The 25,871-nt window shown below is 28.1% G+C and overlaps 2 protein-coding genes across 5 annotated transcripts; both read left to right on the forward strand.

Annotated features, from left to right (window-relative positions):
* Nucleotides 1-165: 165 nt before the first annotated feature.
* LOC107443733 ((6-4)-photolyase) lies at nucleotides 166-25,210 on the forward strand. 4 transcript variants are annotated; one of them, XM_043045418.2, is made up of 12 exons: nucleotides 166-214; nucleotides 5,447-5,697; nucleotides 7,327-7,521; nucleotides 15,389-15,516; nucleotides 16,338-16,492; nucleotides 17,889-18,035; nucleotides 18,213-18,380; nucleotides 19,519-19,659; nucleotides 21,727-21,878; nucleotides 21,955-22,024; nucleotides 23,449-23,572; nucleotides 24,939-25,210. In XM_043045418.2, the coding sequence occupies exons 2-12, from the start codon at nucleotides 5,480-5,482 to the stop codon at nucleotides 25,094-25,096; spliced, it is 1,656 nt and encodes a 551-aa protein (XP_042901352.1). In that variant the 5' UTR covers nucleotides 166-214; nucleotides 5,447-5,479; the 3' UTR covers nucleotides 25,097-25,210. The 4 variants fall into 4 exon arrangements, with proteins under 4 accessions (XP_042901352.1, XP_015913173.1, XP_071033161.1 ...); XM_016057687.4 differs by lacking the exons at nucleotides 5,447-5,697; nucleotides 7,327-7,521 and adding exons at nucleotides 10,733-10,983; nucleotides 12,664-12,858 and having other exon boundaries at nucleotides 179-214; XM_071177060.1 differs by lacking the exon at nucleotides 166-214 and adding an exon at nucleotides 327-341.
* Nucleotides 231-3,221, forward strand: LOC107443732 (DNA repair endonuclease XPF mei-9). Its single transcript, XM_016057686.4, has one exon. It carries the CDS (start codon nucleotides 394-396, stop codon nucleotides 2,914-2,916), a length of 2,523 nt encoding a protein of 840 aa, XP_015913172.1. The 5' UTR covers nucleotides 231-393; the 3' UTR covers nucleotides 2,917-3,221.
* Nucleotides 25,211-25,871: the final 661 nt, after the last annotated feature.

The raw sequence follows: 25,871 nt of genomic DNA on the forward strand, positions 1-25,871 counted from the left end.
AACTTGTACACAACAGTAATTTTAAGCATCTTTATTTTATTTTGAAATATTAATGTAAAATATTATTAAGAATTAATTATTTTAATTCAAATGCATCAATTCAATTTTAGATTTCATTAATCATAATTGCGATATCAAATATTATAATAACTTAGCTTTTGGCAATGCTGATTAAGTTACGTTATATAACTTCAACTTTGCCTGGCGCCATTACGTAAGTTAATGTTTATATTTACATTTTTCTTTTTAAACATGAGATTTTATATATTGAATTGCGCTTATATGTCTCGTTAAAGACGATAGTATTGGTGTTTAATATCTGCATTTTATTATTTTTGATGGTGATAATTTTACCTGTTATAATTTCGTCTTTATAATTGCCAACATTCAATAATGGCTCTTCTAGATTATGAAAATCAAATGTATCTTGAATCATTTCACGATGATGCTTTAGTAGTTCTCGCTAAAGGCATTGGGGCAGAAAGATTAGCTGTTAATTTGATAAAAACTTACAATGACCCAGGAAATTTGGTGCTGGTTATCGGTTCAACTACTGTTGATGAGGAGTTTATAATTGAAAAACTCAAGAGTTTAGGAGAGACTTTGCTTCCAAAAGTTATAACTTCCGATGTGGGCACAAAAGACCGTCGAAACGTTTACATGGAAGGAGGAGTGCTATTTGTATCATCTCGTATCCTTGTTGTAGATATGCTTGTTGATCGTGTACCAATCGATCTTATTACCGGCATCATAGTGCTTCGCGCTCATAAAATTCTGGAGTCTTGTCAAGAAGCCTTTATAGTTCGACTTTATCGTATGAAAAATAACAAAGGATTTATTAAAGCAATATCTTCGAACCCATCTGCTTTTACTCGTGGGTTTGCCCAAGTGCAGCGCGTCATGAGAAATCTATTTGTAAAACATCTTTTTATATGGCCACGATTTCATGCTGTTGTAGCAAGCAGTCTCGAAAGAGCTAAACCAGATGTTATGGAGATGCACGTTCCCATGACCATGGCCATGACTTCCATTCAAATTTCTTTATTAGATTTGATGAATGTTTGCGTTAAAGAACTGAAGCATATTAACCCATCTTTGGACACAGATGAGTTAACAGTTGAAAATGCCATTGCTAAATCATTTGATAAAATCATAAAGTATCAGCTTGATCCAATTTGGCATCAACTAAATGCAAAGACTAAGAGGTTGATCGCTGACTTAAAATTTTTACGTTCTGTTTTACTGTCAGTTACGCAGCAAGATTGTGTGACGTTTTATAACATGCTCAAGATGATTAAGGAGAACATTACTGTTGGAACACAAATGTCTGATTGGTTGTTCCTAGATGCCTCGGATAGTTTGTTCCTGCATGCGAAAGAAAGGGTGTTTGGATCTAGTAAGAAAAAAGATTCTTCAAAAACTGAAACTCTCAATTTCGAAGAGAATGCTAAATGGAAACCGTTGTGCGAAGTTTTGAATGAAATAAGTAATGAATGCACTGATGAGGAAAAACAAATGGTTATCGTAATAGTTAATGATGATTACGTTTCTAAACAACTGATTGATGTTTTAACTATTGGAGGAGAGGAATATTTATACAACAGATTTCAAAGACTATTTCCTAAAATTTGTGCGGAAATGAAATCAAATCGTAAAACTCGTAAGAGAAAACTGAAAGATGACGAACAAACTTTGACTCAGATGATAGGTGAGAAAGATGAGGATGAAGAACAAGAAATTGCTCTGTCAATTAGTGAATTGGAAAAAAAGTTTCCAAAGTTGTTTATAGAGTTTTATTCAATTAAACATTCAGTTAGTAATCATTTTCGTTTTCAAACTTTGTGCGATCTTCATCATCCTAAGTACATGGTTTTCTACGACGGTGACATGGAGCTTATTCGCAGGATCGAACTTTATCAAGCTTTGAATCCTAAAACGAGAATCAAAGTCTATTTTCTAATCTATTCTGGTTCTTCGGAGGAGCAAAGCTTCTTGACTTCTTTGAGACGAGAGAAAGAAGCATTTGAGTACCTGATAAGAGAAAAAGCATCTTTAGTGTTGCCGGAAGGTATTGATGGTAAATCAAATGACCATCCAGATTTAGTCAGAGGTTCATCTTTAGCCAATGAAACCGTCAATTCTCGAAAAGCTGGCGGACAAATTAGGAAACTGGAAGATCAGAAAGTGATTGTTGACATGCGAGAGTTCAGAAGTGAATTACCGTCCTTAATACATAGGAGAGGTATTGATGTTGTACCTGTGACTTTAGAAGTCGGTGATTATGTATTAACTCCAGATATGGTCGTTGAAAGAAAGAGCGTCAGTGACTTGATTGGCTCTCTCAATAGTGGCAGGCTGTACACACAAGCACAGTCAATGTGTCTGCTGTATAAAAAACCGATCCTGCTCATAGAGTTTGATCAGAATAAGGCATTTTCAATGCAGGGAAAATATTACTTTACCAGTTCTGCCTCTTCTCAAAATGTGATTTCAAAATTGATTTTGCTTACTTGTCACTTTCCTCAACTGCGTATTTTGTGGTGTTCTTCACCATACGCAACTTCGGAGATGTTCGAACTCTTAAAAGTAAAGAGAGAACAACCTGATGAGGAAAAAGCTGCTCTGATGAGAGTGGAAGAGAACGCTAGTGAGCTATCCATTTCGAAGTTTAATCCGATCGGCTACGACTTTATTTCTAAATTGCCCGGTATTAATTCTAAGAATATTTGGCCTATTTTGAATAATGTTTCCAGCATAGCTGATTTAGTTAATTATTCGGAAGAGGATTTTAATAAAAAGTTGGGAAATTCTGTTAATGCAAAAACTCTGTGGAAAAGTATTAATGAGGAAATGGTATCAGATGTTGGAGTTTCTACTAGTAAATTTAAAAAGACTTGGAAATCAAGGAAAACATGATGCACTCATGTTGTAAGCTGAATGCATTTGCAAACTTTTTTTCTAGTGATAATGTGTTATACAAACATCTACAAATTTTTAAACTTGTTAAATATTTATTATGTTATTTTTGTTCAGTTTGATCAGTATATTTTGTCACGAGTAGAACACTTAATTGAAAGATTTTTTAATCAATTGGTAAAATAAAAGGATTTAGTTATACATAATTTCTAAAATATATTTTGTACAGTTGTATTTTAAAGTTGTTTTTTCTGTGAATAAAAGGAATTTGTATTACGGTTAGTTTATAAAATTATTTGAATCAATTTTGGTTTCTGTGTTTTGAAACTATAATTAATAATGAATGTGCCATCTTGAATTATAATCCATTTCTTTAACAAATCGATTAATAATAAGTTAATTTCAAATTTTTATTTTTCCTCGTGTGATTGTGTGTATATATATTGTTTTAAGTAGAGAGGTATCAAATATTCAACCATTATTTGGTATTTAGCCTTTTTGCGGAATATTTGTTTAACTGAATGTTCTGTCACATATTCGGCAAAGTATTTTTTGACAAAGTTACATTTTTGAAATTTGAATAGATTTAATAAAGAATAATCTAAAATTTTTTTTGACAATACATTGTTAGAAATAGTTTTTAGATATATTTGTTAAGTTCTAAAATTAATGTGCTTGCTCAGGACTTGCAAACTTATGTTCTGGAAGACAAATGTAAAACTGAAATAGCATTGAAACTACTTTGTACTGAACCACAAGTTTTGTACTGCTGTTTTTTTTCTCCTTAATTGTATTCCGGTAAGTAAATTTCGTCATTTTTTTGGACACTTTTTGTTTTAACATAGTGTTTTTAAAAGGTGCTTATTTTCGATATTCGTTTTTTAAACGCTCTTAAAGGTGCTTTTTTCATTGAATGTTTTTAAAAAGTGCTTAATTTTCCCTTTTCGAGAATTAGATATATTCTTATTTACCATGTCGATTTTCACCACACATTCACATTGTTCTATTAAACGTTTTTACAATTCATTCAACAATCTATTTCGGCTTACTGTCGGCCCATAGCCATATGAAAGCGCCGAACATTTACATGTTTGATGAAATGCTTGCGAGTTCGCATGTGGGTCTATTGAGCTGAGTTCAGTGAGATTATTGTGCTCTCATGTGCAACTCGTTACATTTTGCAAGATATTCTCAATTTCAGGCTTCATTTTCTACCCTCTCAAACCGAAAAATCTCTTTATCATTTTAGAATGGCTAATATAATCAAGAAAAGAGTTCTTTGTCAGAAACTAGCTATTTTATCATGATCATGTAAAGTCTTAGAAAATTATTTTGCATTTTGTTAATGTATATAGTGCTTAAAAATATTTTTTAAATGCTTGAAATGTACTTAAGCGGTGCTTATTTTTTATTGAAAGATTTGGCTACCCTGTTTAAGAATTGAGAATGATTGTTTTTTTTTTTTTTTTCTGTTTTTATTAAAGCAGCAGAGTGTTTCTGGTAGTCTTTATTCTTTTATTGTCATTTTTTCCTGTATGATATATTTAGAAAACTAGTAACATTGAAAGCTGTGATTTTCAATGTTTTAATTTAGAACAAAGTACAATTATTATTTTTTTCTGTTTCTCTTTTGCTTTTTTTTATTACTTTTCTTTTTATTGCTGTTTTTAAAAGTTTTCATTGTGTTAAATTTTTTGAAATGCTCTTCAATAAATTATTTCAACTTTACTTGTTCTTAAATTTCTTTTAAAAGCATAATTTCAGTATTGTTTCTAAATAAAATTAAAAAAACTTTATATGTGAAGAAGATAGGAAATGCTAAATAAACTGTATATAACTTATTAAAGTAGTTTTTGAAAGGATAAATTGATATTTACATCTACCTCATTGCTTATAATGCATTGATATTTCACGATCAATGAATGTCCAATTTTATTGCAAGTGTATAAGTTGATGATTTTCGTAAAATTCGGGGATTTTAGAAGTAGGCTTATACACTGGCATATAGAGTATTTATTTATCTTCAGTAATTTTTGTGAACAACTATAATTTTTTTTTTTTTTTTTTTTTTTGTAATTAGAAGTGCTGGTGTAGATAATAACAATATTTAGTTTTTATATAGATGCAACATGCTTTTTCTAAAAGGTAAAGTAAAAATCAAAATTTTCGGGGCTAAAGTATTAGGAATATGTGCTTATCCTGATATTCTAACATATTAGTGATTTGATATATTCTATAAGTATTTTTTTCTTCATAAAATTACATTTATTTACAGCCTCCTAATGTGTAAATGCTCTTCTTATAACTCATTCAGAAATGAAATAAAAAGTGTGCTACTAAAGATATTGTTGCTGAGATGTTTTTAGAAGTGTGCATTGAAGTTTAATAGATTGCTGTTCTAACTACATTGTAAACCCTATCTGTTATAGGCTTGTATAGGAAAAGAAAGCTTTTTATAAATGTATTTAGTTAGTTATTTATATTTGCATTTTTTATGTACTGTTCAACTAACTAAACATTTATTTTTCAGTTAATAGACATCTAGATATAGTGTGTTTGAACAATGTCTCATGAAAATGCTATTCATTGGTTTAGAAAATGTCTAAGAATTCATGATAACCCGGCTCTTCTTGAAGCAATTAAAAATAGTAAACACTTTTGGCCAATTTTTATATTAGATCCATGGTTTGTAAAGAACATGAAATGTGGACCTAATCGATGGAGATTCCTTGCTCAATCTTTGCAAGACCTTGATGATTCATTGCGCAAATTCAATTCTAGGTATGTTTTTATATGGCAACTAAATTGAATTAGTATCTAGTTAAATAAATATTAATATTGCAATAGTTAATCAAGAGTTGCAAATCACCATTTGCAATTAATAATACTAGAACTTTATTTAATAATATATATATTTGAAGTTTTATTGTTGGAAAATATATGAGAACATAAGTTTTGCTAAAATTTTTAAAGTGAATAGTTTTTAATATTGGTGAGGAAATTTTTTTAAACCTCCTCACATTGAGCCACTTAGTGATATTGAATTGAAGTTTCATTCCTACCTTTTCCATTGAATAACTTGGGGAAACTGACTTTTTTGATGCAGGAAAGCACACATCTACAAGCTTTGAAAAAGCAGAGGTTAACACTAAGAGACTTAAACTGGTTTTAGGTGGTAAACACAAAATAACAAACAAAAAAAAGCGAGTACATTTAGTTATAACCAGAGGTTTTGTTGAGTAGAATCTGGATTTCTCAATTATTTTTTAGAAAAAAAAAACGAGGATATTTCTTTTGAAGATATTTTATTTCATTTTTAAAGCATAACAAACTCCTAACCTCGAAAAAAATCTATATATATTAAAAACCGGTATAGTGCGGCTTTCGGAAGAACTCCTTCGGGCATCAGCTTCACGTCGTGGCGGTTACCATGGTTACGAGGGAAAGTCACTTCAAATAGGGGTGTGGGGTGAATAGTTTTGTTGTGATCTTTGCATTGGTCAGCGTGAGTAAACCAATCGACCCCTTCATTTCTCCATTTCACCCCCATTAGAAATGTGCTCTCGCTTGTTACCATAGCAGCAGATAGCCCCAGATTTTTCATCTGGAGGAGTTCTTCTCAAAGCCGCACTATACAGCACATTTATTATCAGTGCTTTAGTTGTGAGAGTGGATGCATAGTTTCACCTATATTCTAACAATATTTGTTGGGTTTTTAAAGAGTTTGGAAAAGTAATAAGGTGAGCCCTGCTAAATTTTTTTCTCCCCTTTTACACAATTCATGATAAAATTGATTTACAATTCTAATTTTTATCAAACAATCCAATTGTCATAACACTTTTAGCAACCAACAAATCTGATTGGTTTTTAACTTCAATATAAACACTATGAAACTAAATTTTATGTTTTACCAACTCCAACATTCAACTCTCTTCATTTTTCATACATTTTCATGTTTTGTTTGCTTAATTTCATATTTATTGTAATGCTTTTACTTGTTAAAAAAAAATCATTTTTTAACATTAAGGAAATCCCATTTTACGTTAAGGAAAAAAGAAAAAAAACAAATCTAATTTATTTTGGCGCTCCTCACACTACTGTATTAAGATATTTTGCTTTGATGATATTGATAAAATATCAGAAAGCAATTTTTGCATTTATAACCATTTAAGTTTAGAAAGAGATCATATCTTTAATCGGTTAATAAGTTTTTATTTAAAGTTACATCATTTATTATTTTTTTTACTCATTTATTTTTTTCTTTTAAACTATTTTTTATTTTTTTACGAGAAGATCTTTTTCATTTGTCTACATAAATACATGCGAATACTGCATTTGATTTATTTCTTCATTTTCATTTTAAGCAATTTTTGTAATGAGATTGTTGTTACTTCAATATTAATTTTTTAGGCTGTTTGTGATTCGGGGTAAACCTATGGAAGTTTTTCCACAAATTGTCAGGAAATGGAAAATAAAGCTCCTCACATTTGAAAGTGACACGGAACCTTATGCTAAAGTGAGAGATGAAGAAATACATACCTTAATGAAGATACTGAAGGTGGAAGTCTGCACATTTTCTACAAATACCATTTATAATCCAGAAAAGTAATTGTATGCCATAAATTCACTTTTNAGAGGTATTGATGTTGTACCTGTGACTTTAGAAGTCGGTGATTATGTATTAACTCCAGATATGGTCGTTGAAAGAAAGAGCGTCAGTGACTTGATTGGCTCTCTCAATAGTGGCAGGCTGTACACACAAGCACAGTCAATGTGTCTGCTGTATAAAAAACCGATCCTGCTCATAGAGTTTGATCAGAATAAGGCATTTTCAATGCAGGGAAAATATTACTTTACCAGTTCTGCCTCTTCTCAAAATGTGATTTCAAAATTGATTTTGCTTACTTGTCACTTTCCTCAACTGCGTATTTTGTGGTGTTCTTCACCATACGCAACTTCGGAGATGTTCGAACTCTTAAAAGTAAAGAGAGAACAACCTGATGAGGAAAAAGCTGCTCTGATGAGAGTGGAAGAGAACGCTAGTGAGCTATCCATTTCGAAGTTTAATCCGATCGGCTACGACTTTATTTCTAAATTGCCCGGTATTAATTCTAAGAATATTTGGCCTATTTTGAATAATGTTTCCAGCATAGCTGATTTAGTTAATTATTCGGAAGAGGATTTTAATAAAAAGTTGGGAAATTCTGTTAATGCAAAAACTCTGTGGAAAAGTATTAATGAGGAAATGGTATCAGATGTTGGAGTTTCTACTAGTAAATTTAAAAAGACTTGGAAATCAAGGAAAACATGATACACTCATGTTGTAAGCTGAATGCATTTACAAACTTTTCTTCTAGTGATAATGTGTTATACAAACATCTACAAATTTTTAAACTTGTTAAATATTTATTATGTTATTTTTGTTCAGTTTGATCAGTATATTTTGTCACGAGTAGAACACTTAATTGAAAGATTTTTTGATTGATTGGTAAAATGAAAGGATTTAGCTATACATAATTTCTAAAATATATTTTGTACATTTGTATTTTAAAGTTGTTTTTTCTATGTATAAATGGAATTTGTATTACTGTTAGTTTATAAAATTATTTGAATCAATTTTGCTTTCTGTGTTTTTTACTAAAAAATCACTGTTTATATATTTGGACTCTCAAAATTTATTCTCTGTAGAACTTGTAGTATATTTACAAACGTGAGCGAGTGGGTTCATGTGTGACCGTGACGTCTAATAGTGCAAATATGAAATTGAAACTATAATTAATAATGAATATGCTATCCTAAATTACAATCCATTTTTTTCACAAATTGATTAATAATAAGTTAATTTCACATTTTTATTTTTCTTGGTGTGATTATGAATATATTATTGTTTTAAGGAGATATACCAAATATTCATCCACTATTTGGTTTTTAGCCTTTTTGCAGAATATTCGGTTAACTGAATGTTAAGTCACATATTCGGCAAAGTATTTTTTGACAAAGTTTTTTTGTTTTGAAATTTGAATAGATTTAATAAATAATAATCTAAAATCTTATTCTTAACTAAGCATCATTAGAAGTAGTGTTTAGACATATTTGTTAATTTCTAAAATTTATGTGCTTGTTTACGTCTTGCAAACTTATGTTCTGGGAGACAAATGTAAAACCGAAATAGCATTAAAACTACTTGGTACTGAACCACCAGTTTTTGTACTACTGTTTTTTTTTTTTTCTCTTCTTAAATTGTATTCAGGTTAGTCAATTTTGTCATTTTTTTCAACACTTTTTTTTTTAAGAATTAATTATTGTTTTTCTTCCTATTTTTATTAAAGTGGAGTGTTTCTGATAGTCTTTATTCTTTAATTGTGACTTTTTCCTGTACGGTATATATCGAAAACCGGTCTGGGATTTTCAATGCTTAAGTTTTGTTTTTAGAACTAAGTAGAATTTTTTTTTTCCGTTTCTCTTTTGCCTTTTTTTATAAACTTTTCTTTTTATTGCTATTTTTATTAGGACACAGTATTTTTTACAAATCATTTCTAACAAACTTTATCGTTACTTTTTTCTAGAAATACTGCAATGTGGAAAAAGTTAAATTGAGATTCTCAGTGTTAAATGTTTCTTTGTTTGATTGAGAATGATCTTTGTTTTTGTCTCTTTCTAGCTTTTTATTTTTAAAAATCTTTGTTTTTATTTTTTGCGGCAGTTTTTAAGAGCATTTTCTTGAATAAATAATGTTTAAAAAATCATGAATTAAACAGAATTTTCTCAAGTTGAAAGTATTCTACATTCTTCTCTCATCTGCACTGCCTCTATAGATGTGATGCGCCTAATAGTAATTGTATTTCGGGTGTTTTCCTGTTTTTTCCTATTATTCCAGGTCTAGAAATTAGGAGCAGGGCATGTAATTTTTCCGCTTATCTTAAGGCTATTGATTAATGGACTTCCGCTAATCAAAACTTTTAATTCAACGATATTTTCACCAAGTTTCGCAACTTAAAATTTAAATTGTGAAACCTTCTACAAATCATGATAACGAGACGTTTTCATATATGTGATTCTTCTGACATTTTGATTCTTTTGGTTTGTCTGATTTTCGTCGTTTTTAATATTTGAAACTATACTGGAATCTGCTAATATCGCAATTTCAGTATCAAGCATAGATTTTCATAATTACCTGATTTAAAAGATACACATTACAATTTAAAATTCATACATTGCGATTCGTTTTCATGTGATTTGATTCTATATCCCAATTCGTATTTAGAAGTTTTTAGAATCATTATCATGTTCTGTATTTACGAATTTTTAAAATCCAAAACTGCGATTTATATTCATACGTGATTTAAAAGTTATACATTCCAATTCATATTTACGTAATCTAAAAATCCAATATCATGATTCATATTCATGTGAATTCTTGTAAGAAACTACTATCAAAATTTTCGGTGCTCAAGTATTGGGAACATGCACTTATCCTAAAATTTTATCATATTAGTGATTTGATATATTCTATTAGTATTTTTTTTCTTCATAAAATGACATTTATTTGCAGCTTCTAATGTGTAAAAATTTTGAACTTTGTTTTGAAGATTAGTATTTAATCAACATTCAATCCTGTAGTTACACCACAGACAAAAATATTTAAATCTTACATAGATTTTCAAATGCTCTTCCTATAATCCCCATTGTATTGTAAACCCTATCTGTTATAAGCTTGTATCGGAAAAGAAAACTTTTTATAAATGTATTTAGTTAGTTATTATTTATATTTGCATTTTTTACATACGATTCTACTAATTAAACATTTATTTTTCAGTTACTAGACATCTAGATATAGTGCGTTTGAACAATGTCTCATGAAAATGCTATTCATTGGTTTAGAAAATGTCTGAGAATTCATGATAACCCGGCTCTTCTTGAGGCAATAAAAAATAGTAAACACTTTTGGCCAATTTTTATATTAGATCCATGGTTTGTAAAGAACATGAAATGTGGACCTAATCGATGGAGATTCCTTGCTCAATCTTTGCAAGACCTTGATGACTCATTGCGCAAATTTAATTCTAGGTATGTTTTTATATAGCATTTAAATTAAGTTAGTTTCTAGTTAAATAAATATTAATATTGCAATAGTTAATCAAGAGTTGCAAATCCTCACTAGCAATTGATATTACTACAACTTTTTCTATAATGTGTATATATATATGATGACCATTGATTAAGTCACTCAAAATCAATAACGACCGTGCTTATCCTTTAATAATTAACAAAACTTTCACATAAAATTATGAGTCACACAGACTCCTTCTCGAACCACACAGGTTAGTTTAACACTTAAACTTCTTGAAACACGAGTCACACAGACTTTCAACAACTACTCTTCCTTCCCATCGAAAAAGTTCTCACAGTTTTATTAAGGAGAGCGACATCTATCGGTCTTTACTCACACAGAGTTTGTTTCGTCTCGTTTGTCACATGTGTATGTATGTATATTCAAAGTTTTATTACTAGAAAATTTATAAGAACAGAAATTTTAGTAAAATTTTAAAGTGAATAGTTTCTATTATTAGTGAAGAAATTTTTTATCTCCTGACATTGAGCTACTTCGTGAAATTGAAGTGGCAGCTCCCTATTACCTTTTTCATTGAATAACTTTGGGTAACTGGCTTTTCTGATACAGGAAAGTATGCATCTATAAGCTTTGAAAAATCAGAGGCTAACACTCAGAGAGTTAAACTGGTTTTAGGTAGGTAGTGAGCACAAAATAAAAAACGAAAAAATAGAGCACATTTAGTTATAACCAGTGGTATTGTATGGATTTCTCAATTATTTTTTAGAAAAGAACAAGGATATTTTATATAATTTTTTTAAAGGTATTTTGTTGCAATTTTATTTTCATTTTTAAAGCATAACAAACTCATAACATCAAAAAAGAAAAGGTAAAAAACTGGTACAGCACATTTATTATCAGTGCTTTAGTTGAGGGAGAGGATGCATAGTTTTGCCTATATTCTAACAATATTTGTTAGGTTTTTAAAGTGGTTGGAAAAGTAATAAGGTGGGCCCTGTGAAATTTTTTTCACATTTTATGTTAAAATTGATTTACGATTCTAATTTTTATCAAACAACCCAATTGTCATGACACTTTTAGCAATCAACAAATCAGATTAGTTTTTAACTTCAATGTAAATGCTAGGAAATTAAATTTTATTTTTTACCAACTCCAATGTTTAACTCTCTTCATTTTTCATACATTTTTATGTTTTGTTTGTTTAATTTCATATTTATTGTGATGCTTTTACTCGTTTAAAAAAAAAATCATTTTTTAACATTAAGGTAATCTAATTTTACATTAAGGGGGGAAAAAAATCTTATTATTATTATTATTTTTTTTTTTTGTGCTCCTCACACTATTGTAATATGATATTTTGCTTTGATGATATTGATAAAATTTTTGGAATTGGAAACCAATTTTTGCATTTCTAACCATTTAAGTTTAGAATGAGGTTATATCTTTTATAGGTTAATAAGTTTTTTATCGAAGTTATATCGTTGATTATTTTTTTTTTACTGATTTATTTTTTAATTTATTTCTTCTTTTAAACTATTTTTCTTTTTATTTACGAAAAAGTCTTTTCTATTTGTCTATATAAATACAGGTGAATACTGCATTTGGTTTATTTCTTCATTTTCATTTAAAGCAATTTTTGTAATGAGATTGTTGTTACTTCAATATTAATTTTTTAGACTGTTCGTGATTCGGGGTAAACCTATGGAAGTTTTTCCTCAAATTGTCAAGAAATGGAAAATAAAGCTCCTCACATTTGAAAGTGACACAGAACCTTATGCTAAAGTGAGAGATGAAGAAATACAAACCTTAATGAAGATACTGAAGGTGGAAGTCTGCACATTTTCCACAAATACCATTTATAATCCTGAAAAGTAATTGTATGCCATAAATTCACTTTTTCTAGTTTTTATTAATAAATATTTATTTTTATTTATTTAAGGAGCCGACTTCAATTTTTACTCCTGTTATAGTGGAAAAGATTTCTATCATTTTTTTAATCAATGCATTTTCTATATTTTTTAATTTTATTTATTTATTTCTCTGTTATTTTTGACTGTGAATAAGTTTGAAAGAATATTTATGAAAGTCTTTTATGCATATCATTTCATAGTCTAGAATGTAAGACTATACATTGACTATTAAATGGCTACATTTCGGTTCCCAGACTGCAGGCAATGCAACCTAGTGTACAATTAAAACTAATTTGCTTTAACAACTTAGATCGGCATGTTTTTGATGTGTGGCACTGTTTGATAATTTTAATCATGGATAAATCTGTAAAGCTAAAAATAGGGTTCAGACAGGTCAGGGAAAACCTGGAATTGGCAGGGAATTTTATTTTAACTCCAAAAATCAGATAAAGTTGCAATTTTTTTAGAAAAACGTGGAATATTCCTATATTATGCCTGGAAAATAACCAGCCTTAAAAATGTCAGCAACAGTAATCAGTTATTGAGATTCGAGTTAAATAATTCTGGCATCTATTACTATTATTTGTTGTAAAAATTTCACATTTTAATCAAACTGAAATGTTCCCTTTCGCATTTAATAATATCTTTTTACACAGAATATCTAATATTTCATACTACAAATAAAAGAATCAAAGTTTGCTGATGAAAATATGGTCTCAATTTTCATTGAAATTTACAGGGAATTTGTTTTTCTGAAATTGAGTGGGTGCCCTGTAAAAACCTTTAGCTACATCTTTAACCAAAAATTAAGTAATATCTTTAATCATGATAGACAGTTTTATTGTTGTTTTTTTAACTATTACTATTAATTTTTTTGCAAAAGCAATGACATAAAATATTTTTTTTGTAATATTTTATTTATGTTACACTGAAGCCGCACAATAGGCTATCGATGACGGTCTAGAAAACATCCCTGAGGATGATCCAAAAACATGCCAACACAGTTTTGATCCTCTCTGCACAGGAGATAACTTCTGTATTTTTTGAAAAATTTCTCTTTTTAAAAAATCTTATTCAATTATTTTAGGAAATTTGTATATTTCAGCAGTAATGATGGTGAATTTTTGGAAAGATTTAGACATGGTGTTTTATAATGTTTGATTTTCTAATTCTCGTAAATTTATTTATTTATTTGCAAAAGCAACTCCAAATAGAAACCATAATCACTTTAAATTTTTTCTTGGGAAGGGGGAGGCTTATTTTTTTTAAAAAAAAGTAGCAAATATTCACTTTTACTTTTTACATTGTATTAGTTGCTTAAAATGTTTAACAAATTATTAGTTTTATCATATTTTGTTGCAAATTGTTTTTATATGTTATCTCAATGGTTTAAACTATTTTCATTATAAAGGAACTTTTATATCTATTTTCATGTCGAAACATTATTTATTTCAGGATAAATAGTTTTTTACTTACAAATGTGTATCTTGTGTATGTGATATCAAGAGAGCAGTGAGAAATTTTTCATATGAGGATGGGAATCCAAATTACTAGTACATACATAACATTCATTATTTTTTTATTTCAAAAATTCAAATCGCTTAAAAATTATGTCATTGCCGCATTTAACATAATTGTTATGCCAGCAACTCATATCATAGATGCAATTATTGCATTAGCTATAAAAAAATTTCTTTTCCAGGTCTGCCATTTCAAGAAACTGTTAGATAGGATGGAATTTTCCACTTACTTGAACTTGCACTTAAATTTGGGAAATTATTCATTTACACCTTCATAACTTTAATACATAAAGAAAGATATCAACTATTTGGTTGAAAATTTCTAAATGCATTTAAAAATTAACACTTACGCAATTTTTATTCTATTTAAATTAAATTTTTGAGATTTTGTAAATCGTCAGGGAGATTGTGACTCACACATCCCACATTGCCCTGTGTTATGTTCCTGTATGCAGTGGTCTTAAACTTAATTCTTCTATTTTTAAAAAGTAATGCATGCCGTCTTTAAAATTTTGTCACTGTATTTATTATTATTTCAGCGATTTTTTTAAGCTATCTTAGAGTGCATACTTTAGCTCGATAAATTTAGAAGCACGATAAATAAAAATTATTATTTATTTTTTTAAATTATTGAGAACTGAAATGTTGTTTTGTAAAATTAATGTGAAATAGTTCATTTATTCCTAATTTTCTCATTTACTAAATTATTTGTTTTAAGCAAAATGTCTGCTCTGTTCAATTTATGTAATTATATTTTTTACTTCAAAATTATGAGCTTCTTTACAGCTGACAGTTCTTTAAATAAGAAGTTTGAAAATAATTTGTGCACTAAAATGGAATCTAACCATTTTTTTTATAGTTGAATATTTTAAGCAATTTTAATTTTTCATTTAAATGATATTGCTCATTGCATTAGAGATGCTTGTATGACATGTTATACAATAAATTATATTCCTGTTAAATTTTATTAGAATTATTGAATTTAATGGTAAAGTGCCCTTGACGATGCAGGCATATCTAAATATTGTTGACAAGATTGGATTGCCAGCAAAACCAGTTCAGTCTGAAGAAAAAATTATTCAGCTTACATCAGATAAAGGTAATTAATTTTTAATTTTGTTAATTGGCGATTTTCTTCAAATGTTAACTGTTTCATTTATTTTCTTAATAAATAAATCTAAAATAGAGGATTTGAGTGAATAAAGCACAAATGAAATATAGAAATGGATATACTCTAGTTTTGGTTCTCCAGACAAGAACCTTCTTAGGTATCTAAATACCAAATGACATTAGAAAAATAAAGAGATAAGCACGTGCTAAGTGGTTTAAACAATCAAGATAGAAATTTGCCTCTGTGGAGGACTTTTTGATGGAACTAACCAGCATTTGCATTACATGAAGAGGAAAACCTCCCATGATTAGCCTGATGGCAAGGGGACTCTAACCTATGATCTGTTCACCACTGAGGATATTTTATGTTAGCCCTGCCGTCGAGTTGAGGTGGGAGAAGTGTTCGTATCGAATAACCATAGGAGTCAAATCTAAGCTACCTCATTGGTAGGCAAACACTTAAGAAGCACTCTATCGTCAGAGCCACAACAGCTCAGCTATAATATTATGTAATTAGTTATGTTAAATTTTGGTTAAATTACAGATGCCCCTGCATTGAATGTTCCTATTGTTTCCTGCATTTGCCCTCTAGGGCACTGATTATTTGACCCATATTGGAGATACTTAAATTAATTTAAGTGAATATTTTAGTATCATTTCCTAACTAAAAAATTTTTCGACATAAAATAGTTTTTTTTTTGTAGAATTAGTGGAAAATACCTTCTAGAACCCTAAATCAATAACTGCATTTCATATTTTTATTTAAACATTATTATTCATATTTTTAACATTAGTATCATTGATTTTTAGAAAGATGCTCCCCCCTTGAAGATATTAGTGATTCAAAGTATGATGTTCCAACCTTAGAGGAATTGGGAGTTAAAGTAAATGATTTATACCCCTGCTTGTACCCAGGAGGAGAGACAGAAGCTTTAAAACGCCTTGAACGCTCTCTCTCAAATGAGGTAGAAACATTAAAGATTCTATATCCATCTTGTTTTTAAATATTTATTGCTAACAATAATTTTGGAAAATCTCCTGAGCAAGAAAACGTCACAAAATGAATTATTTCTTTTTCCGGAAAATTTTGTTGACTAACGAGTTAAACAAATAAGTATAACTTCTTTCAAAATATATATTTTGCTGAGTTTTTTTTTATTGATAGCAGAGATAAATAAAAAAAAAATATATGCTTTATACTTTTTTACATTGAAAATGTTTTCTAGTATTAGCTTTTAAAATTATTTTATATTTTATTATTAAAATAATATTAGTTATACTATATAAATATGAATAATTAAATTTTCTATTTGTTACAGCTTCAATAACATGATAATTTTTTTCAAATTTTAACACTGCTTTGATTAATTAAATTTTCCACTCTTACAATTTTTGGAGTATAGTGTCCTCATTTTCATTAAAGTAACTTTGAGAAAGAAGAACTCAGAATTATTCCTAACAATCATATTTACATATTGTTTAAAACAGTCCTTGCATAAAACTATTCTGATAATAAAAATTTAAGATATCTTTCACACCATGAAACTATTGTTTTATCTTGAGCAACAGTTTTAACTTTTTTGGACCCTTAATCTAGTAGCTTTTTAGCAACATAAAAGTGGACGCTTCTTATTTTATTCAATGGATAAATACTGCATAACTAAGAAAATTCTGTTCAATTTCGCAATGAATTGTAGCACTTGGATAGTAAATGTGTGATTCTCAGGTTGCAGTGAATATTTTTTTTTATGAAAAAAAAAGTCGTAACGTTTGTTGCTTTAATTCATGTTTTTTTTTTAAAAAAAATGCAATTATCCAAGTCTATTATCATGAGAAAAAATTAATAGTTGAAAACGATTGTAATCAATTTAGCTATATTCTTTGTTGCATTTTCAATGTGATTGCCATTAATATTTAGCAACACTTTTTGATACTAAGAAGACGTGATACTAAGATACCTAGAAGACGTATTCTGATAGCTATCGTGGACAACAGTTTTTCCACATCCCAAATAAAAATGTCTGATAAAAAAAAAAAATTAAAGCTATTAAGAGCTAAATTATGTAAAATAAAATCTAATTTAATGTTTATTATAATTTTAGTCTCAAATCTTTTCATAAATCATTCAGCAATTTTGACCCTAATACAGCAATTTATAAATAAAGTGTAAGCCTTCATAAAATCAGTACTTTAGATTTAGAAATTTTTTTTTACTTATTTTTGATTTATAATTAATTTTTTTATTAGGAAATTAAATAATTAACATCTAATCGATATAATATAATTATGTTATAATAAATGGTATTTGTATAAATTCATTCTTTTTTTAATTTTTTACAAAATTGTTTTTTTAACTTTTAGCAATATGTTTGCAAATTTTCAAAGCCAGATACTTTTCCTAATTCTATCAAACCAAGTACAACAGTTTTGAGCCCTTATGTAAAATTTGGATGCTTATCTGCTCGGACATTTTACTACAAAATCAGAGACGTTTACCTTAAAAGTAAGGTTAGTATTTATGTGTACTGTTGATATTGAATTTTATTTAATCCAAAATAATAAAAAAAAAATTAATTTTATAACTTAAAATGTAACTAACTGCTAAGTTTTAAAAATGATTTGCTTATTTAATAAAAAGTGTATTTATTATTTAGCTGGTATGATTAAATTCGTTTTTTATTTTAGTCTGGATATACCAAACCTCCAGTTTCTCTACATGGCCAATTATTTTGGAGGGAGTTTTTTTATACTGTGGGATCGGTAACACCTCATTTTGATCAAATGATTGAAAATTCTGTTTGTAGACAAATACCTTGGATGGAAAATAAGGAACACCTTGAAGCTTGGGCACATGTAGGTATCATTTTGTTTTAACAATTTTTATTTGACTAGTTAACATTTTAATTTAGTTTAATGTATTTATTCAGTTCTTGTTATGAATATTCTATGAACAGAGATTCTACACTTTCATTCAGCTTTGCTGTTTCTTTTCAGATTTTGAACCTATTATGTGCTTATTTTTTTTATATTGTTAATATAATTGTTAAACTTTTTTAAACTTTAGGATGTAAAGAAATTTTTAAAAAAACTGGGGACTTTATTTTAAAATCTATAACAATAAGCTTTTAAACAATTTCAGAATATTAAATTAAACTTTTCTTTTTAATAGTGATATATATTTAAAATTATAAGTCAAATCTTATTAAAATATTTTTAAATTTCATGAAACTTCCATTAGATGTAGTAGATGCCTATGACTGACAGTTATTTTGTGTTTTAAATTTTGTAGATTTAGTAGTATCTCAAAATTTTGTCAATCAAAGCGGTTTCAACTCCCTTTCTATCCAGTCCTTGACACTTCATGTAGATCAGGAAAAAAAGAGGTATTCTTCCTATGATGATGATTCTTTATAATAAAATCTTCTTTATTTAAAAATTTTCTTATAGTAAGAATTTTTTTTAAAAAAAATAATGCAAAATTACCCTAATTCTTTTTATCAACATTCTGATAAGATTATATTGACTTATTTTTCAAAATCGATAGTCATTGCATCGATTATGGTTCATTACCTTCTTGTTTTGCTAAGAATAAAGGGTGGGATAAAGTAAAGAGTCAAAGTCTGTCATTTAATGTATGGATTTAACCCTTAATCATCTAACTAAAGTCAGTCGAATATACTTTCTTTCTTGCACAGAAAACCATTTTTTTCTCAGAAAAAGGTAACTTTTGAGAAAAAAAATCCCTTATGTGAGAAATTAATTAAAGAAGATCCTAATTGGAGAATAATATTTTTCCTACAACTAAGTAATTATCTCTTACTTAAAATTGTCTGTGAGTAATCTTCAATGCTGAATATGTGTATACAACAAATTTTATTGCACATCTCTACTCAATAGTTAAACATTTTAAATAATTGAAGTAAAGTAAGTTCAATAGGAATATTTTTTCTTATTTTTTTTTTGTAGGGTAATATTTAACTTCCCTTTTCAGGGACGTACGGGTTACCCTTTTATTGATGCTATCATGACTCAGTTGAGACAGGAAGGCTGGGTTCATCACTTAGCCAGGCATGCAGTTGCTTGTTTCTTGACTCGGGGAGATTTATGGATTTCCTGGGAACATGGGATGAAGGTATTATAATTATTACATTTTTCAAATATTTCTGCTTAATATGCAATCAAACTCTTTTGTAATGAGAACGTAGGAAGAGTGGTCATTGAATCAGAGTGCTGGCTATATACTAGTCTGTCAAATTAATCAAAAATGAATGCTGAAGAATTAACTTAAAATGTTTAAAAATAGTTTACATGTTATCTTTTTTTTAAATTTATTCTAAAAAAGGGTGCATAGCATCTTTAAAAAGTGCTTTAAGCACTTTTTAAAGACGCTACGCAACCTTTTTTTGATTTTCGTTTTTTAAAAGCCCTTAAAGGTTCTTTTTTCATTGAATGTTTTTAAAAAGTGCTTAATTTTTCTTTTTTCCAAAATGAGATATTTTTTCATTACCGTGCCACTTTCACCGCGTATTATTCAAAAGCGAGATTTTCTCATTGCCTCTCATGTCGTTTTCGCTACGTATTATGCAAAAGCGTGATTTTCTCACTGTTCTATTCAACATTTTCACAATTCATTCAACCACTACCTGTTTTGTCGTACCGTCGGTCCATAGAGTATGAAAGCGCCAATCATTTTACAAGTTTGATGAAATACTTGCGAGTCTAGTTGTGCATCTACTGAGCTGAGTTTGGGGAGATAATTGCACTCTCATGCGCAATTCTGTTGCATTTTTCTAGATATTCTCAATTTTAGGCTTCATTTCCTTCTCTCTGATATAGTATCGAAAAATCGCTTTATCATTTTATATTGACAATTGAATTCAAGAAAAGAGTTCTTTTGTCAGGAACTAGTTATTTTATCATGATCATGTAAAGTCTTTGAAAATTATTTTGCATTTTGTTAGTGTATATAGTACTTAAAAATATTTTTTGAGTACTTAAAAGGTGTTTATTTTTTGTTAAAAGATTTGGCTACACACCCTGTAAAAGGAAAAAAATTTCAATTTCAGCAATTGCTTTTATGAGTTGATAACTATTTGAGATATTAAAGATGAATGAGATGTAAAATAAATACAACGATTTCCATAGCAACATCTTATGGTGGTCATTTCAATGAACACAATTTTTGATTCTTTATCTATATAAATTCATCTGATTCCCCTTCATTGCTAATCTGGCTGTTAATTTATCTAATCAAAATTTCATCTGTTGCCGCTTCATTGCTCATCTGGCTGTTAATTGCACATTACAAGATAGATAAGAGACAAAAGCAGATTTTTGTACTAAAGGGGAGAAAAGATTGATTTAAACTCTTTTAAAAGGTATAAAATGCCCACTAACAATTAGATACTTTTTTAAAGTATATGCTAAGCTAAATGCTGTGTTAAATCTAATTAAGTTAAGCTAATTGCTTCGTTAAATCAATTTTTTTTCTCTTTAAATAGTTTTTATAAGTTTTGAACATCAAACCAAGCAATTTTTAAATTGTTAAATCAAAACTCTGTACTGTTAAAATGTTCAATTTGTCTTTAGTAATTTAATTTGTTATACAGTGATACCATATGGAGTCCATTTTGTGTGTCACCTTAAATACAAAATTTGAATGTTTAGTGAATGATTTGATTCTATTTGTCTTGAAAGTCCGAATTCTTCTGATTTGTATTTTAGTTTCTGTAAATTTTTGAGAGTGTAATGATTTTATTTTAAATTATCATAAAGCATAGAAACATTGACAGAAACAATACATAAATAACTAAATAAGATTAAAAAACACTAATTATTAATTACTAGTTGCATTTAGTTGTTTTGGTGGTGGAATTTATATAAATAGCTTTCTAAAATGATTATTAAAAAGCTCACAAAATTTAAATTTAATTGATAATTTTTCTGGTTAATAAATATTTTTAACCATTTGGTAAAACCTAAAGAACTAGTTTTTTGGCATAATATTATGTACAAAAAAATTCTACAACTCTGTCATGATACCAAGTTATATTATTTCTCCAAGTATGGAAACAAACAGACTAAAATATTAGCCATGGAAAGTGGGGAGTTGAGTGCAGTTATATTTTCTCTACTGACCCCATAAAAAGTTTCTTTACTTTAAATACCAGAACATTGAATGATGTACATCACATTGCAGGTTTTTGAAGAACTGCTTTTAGATGCAGACTGGAGTTTGAATGCAGGAAATTGGATGTGGCTTTCAGCTAGTGCCTTTTTTCACCAATATTATCGTGTTTATAGTCCCATCGCCTTTGGTAAGAAGACTGATAAAAATGGAGATTACATAAGGTAATGAAATATGATAAAGAAGCGAAACCAGACATCAATTATGTTTATGTATAACAATTGTTTATTCTTTTAATAGGAAGTATGTACCAATCTTGAAACGATTTCCACCAGAGTATATCTATGAACCTTGGAAAGCCCCAAAGAAGGTAACTAGTTTAGAAAGATTAAAAGATAATTAATTTAATATTTTTTGAAGCTCTTTCACCAAGGAAAGTAAAAAAAAAAAGCCACAGTTTAAGTGCCTTACACTTGAAGCAAAACTATCATTTTAAATTGTATATACTATTTTGTTGTGAAGAATTTTCTGTGTTTTAGAATGGACAAATAACTTAAATATCTTAAAAGTTATTCAACTTTTTTAAAAATTGCCAATTTGGCGACATCTTTCCTCCTAGATGAAAATTATCAAAATCAATCCCCTATTCTCATTTTTTGTAACCTTTAATGAGCCCAGATAATGCAACATTGAAATGAGTTTTTAAATATAAAAAAATTAAACCACAAGCCCTTTTCATTTTCTCAAATGGGTTTTGTTCATATTGACATTTTTCGCCATTTTCGGTATAAACTTAAAGAGCACTGGCCGGTTAAACTTGATCTAAAAGTCATGAGTAACTGTTGCGAATTTTTATGAGAAATGTAAGACTCACATTTGGGTTCAAAGTTGAAATTAGTCTCAACTTTTCAAGTGAAAAATCAATTTTAAAATTTCTTGTGTTTTAAAAAGGCCTTTCCAAATATGTATCAATACTTTTACATTGTATTAAAAAAAAGTATTTTTACTAAAAATGGTATATGTTTCAGTTATTTGCAATAAAATATAGAACAACTTTAAAAACCTCAAATCTTGCTATAATTCTGTAATAAATGAAAGTATTTTACAATAAGTGATTAAAAATTCAGGCATTAAAATACTTTAAATTTTGACTTGTCATTAATGACTTCATGATGAAAGAGAAAAAAAACAGCTACATGAAAGAATTAAAAAATAACCTGCACATTTTGGAAAAAATTATTATTATCTAGCATATTTTTTATTGAAATAAATTTGAAGCATATATCACATTCATAATTTTAATTTAAATGTTGTTTTTTTTTTTTAAAGTTAGTAAAATTTTAGTAATTTTGAAATTATTATGCAAATAAAGCATTCTACATTTCTAAGAGATATAAGAGAGTTGAGATTAATAAATTAAAGTTTTACATTGAAGACTTGATTATTCTAGTAGTATTTAATACCATGGAAATTAAATTTAAAGTTGCATACATTTAGACAAAAAAGCAGGATTAAATCAACTAAGATTTTACAAACCAATTATTTTTTTTAATAAACTATTTTTAGCTGATTTACTTGCCTTTTTTTGAGATCTTAATTTTATTTGCATTTCTTTGAAATTAAATATTAAAAATATATTTTGTTATTATTAATATTGATTGATTTAGTGTTATTAATATTTAATTTCTACTAAACTTCTTAAAGTTAAGACATTGATTATAAAATCTTTAATTTATCGATAAATCTTTCAACATCATTGCATTTAACATTGTAATTTTATTAATCATTTTCCAGCTTCAAGAGCAGTTGGGCTGCGTTATTGGTAAAGATTACCCCTCCCCCATTGTAGATCATGATAAAGCCAGAGTTGAAAACCTAAGGCGAATGGATGCTGTTTACAAATCTGCAAAAGAATCAGGTTTTAGAACAATCTTTTTTTATTTCTTATTCATTTTATCTATTAAATTTTTTATGAATATTCTTAGTTATGAATTTTTTTTATGTAGTTTTTTAGAACATTTGTACTACATTGATTTTATAAACAACAAATAACTGAAATGTTTGATGTAAAGGCAGGTTATTGCTCAAGGATTTAAACTGAAAAACTGTGTAAGAAATTTAAATTGAAAAACTAGGTGTGGTCAGTTTTTGTGCTAGGTTTTGGTGCTATTAAAATGGACAATCATCAAAGACAAATCAAAAAGTCCATTATCAGCCAAGGTGTCGATGATTTAAATAAAAAGAATTGATTAAAATCAGGAATTTTTAATCTTTAAAAAAAACATTAAAATTAAAAGGCAATGATGGATGTCTTGCTTTTTGAAATATATCATTAATAAAAAAAATACTCTTTAATGTATTAAATAGTTCAAAATATATTTAACAAATTTTTTAAGATTTTATTAATTGTAAATTTTAATTATTCAACTTAATGTCTCAAAAACATATTTTTAAAGTGTAAAACATTTTACTGAATCATGGCCTTACAGAAAGTTTAATGAATAAATATGCTACAATTTTTCTTTTATATTTTTCAATGATAAATCTATTTTTGCATTGAATAAAACATTGTTACGAATACTAATTATTAGAGCCTGTATTTTGATGACATAAAAAATCCTTAAAAAAAAAACATTAAAAAAGTTTATTAAAATAAAAATATTTTCTTGTAATTAATGAAGAATTTCTTTCCTAAAATTTCATACGTCTATATTAAGATATAATTTTCATTAAAGTTCAGAATTAATTGTAAATCGAAAAAAAAAAGAATAAAAGTCAACTGCCTATGAAACGTCTAGACAGACATATTCCTCTTCACTCCAAATTGGAACACAGGGCTTCTATCATTGTTCTCCGTCTCCACTCTGTTTGTAGCCAAATTTTTTGCCTCTCTCTATGTCTTTCCTATTGTTTTTGATTCACTTACAATTGTTCTGAGACAAGTATTTTTTTAGATCTTCCTCTTTTTCTATTACCCTGGGTTTTGAAGTGTATATTCAGCTAAAAAAAATTGCGATTAACAAACGAATTTTTAATCACCATTTTTTTTGTATTTTGTCACTTAAAGTAAAAATTGTTTTTAAATTTTTACAACTAAATACATAAATGCATTATCACAAATCGTGTTACTTCAAAACATATTAAATTGGTGTGCAATTATTCAGGATTTTCAGGAGTTATTAGATCAATCTTTGAAAACAATTCCTCTGCTTTGCATTTTTTTATTTTTTTGATGTCTCTTCTAAAAAATTTTTAAAAAATAAAATATTTTAATTATGTTTCAGGTGGGAAAAAATCTGCCTCTCCAAAAAAATCTCAAAAACAATCTCCAAAAGCAAGCTCTTCTCATCAAACTTCTGCCTTATCTTCTACACCTAAAAGCACTAAAAGAGCTAACTCTCAGCAACAAAATAAAATCACTAAATTTCTGAAACTACAGTAAATCAAAAATTTCATTTCTGCATCAAATGGTTGTTTTTTTTATCATCTTTATGTTTTTATTGTACAGATTGTTTAATGTGATATTTTTGGCATCTAATAAAGTTATTATTACTAACTGCTTGTCATATTACTCAGAAACTTTTCTTATTTGAGGTAGAAGCATCCTCTGCATTTTAAAGTGTTAGCTTGGTTATTTTCATACTTTTTAACACATCATGTCACCCAACCGTTACCAAGCTCTAAGCCCATTTTGTGGATATTTCTTTTATTGCTCCTTATAGGTATGCAAAGTAAACTTAGCCTCAACCAAATGACCATGGGTGCCACTCTTCAGTCCTGGGGACTGAAATCAGTCTTGAGAAAAATCAATGGACTAATAAATTCTATCAATTAAATAAAATGTTCTTTTTTTTTTCCTTGGAAATTAAAAATTTTTTTTTTTGTCAAAATAAAAAAGTAATATGATATCTTAATGAAAACATATGATATGGTAATAATGTCAAGACTTTTATTTATTTTCTTTTTGTCAGCTTCGCTAAATCTTATTCTTAAAGTCTTGAGAAATAGAATTAAGTGAACTTCATCTACTTGCGTAATTAAATTTGTACTATTGCTGAATCTAAATCTGCTCGAGTTTGATTCCTTCACCTTAACCTATTGTCATGCTGACCAAAGTTAAATCAAGATTTTTTTTTAATAACAAAGAAAGAAATTATAATGCTAGAACAAAAAATAAATAACAATGAAGTGACAAATAGAGGTATGAATGGTTTCAG

Source organism: Parasteatoda tepidariorum, chromosome 1, assembly GCF_043381705.1.
Source record: "Parasteatoda tepidariorum isolate YZ-2023 chromosome 1, CAS_Ptep_4.0, whole genome shotgun sequence".
NCBI classification, from domain to species: Eukaryota; Metazoa; Arthropoda; class Arachnida; order Araneae; family Theridiidae; genus Parasteatoda; species Parasteatoda tepidariorum.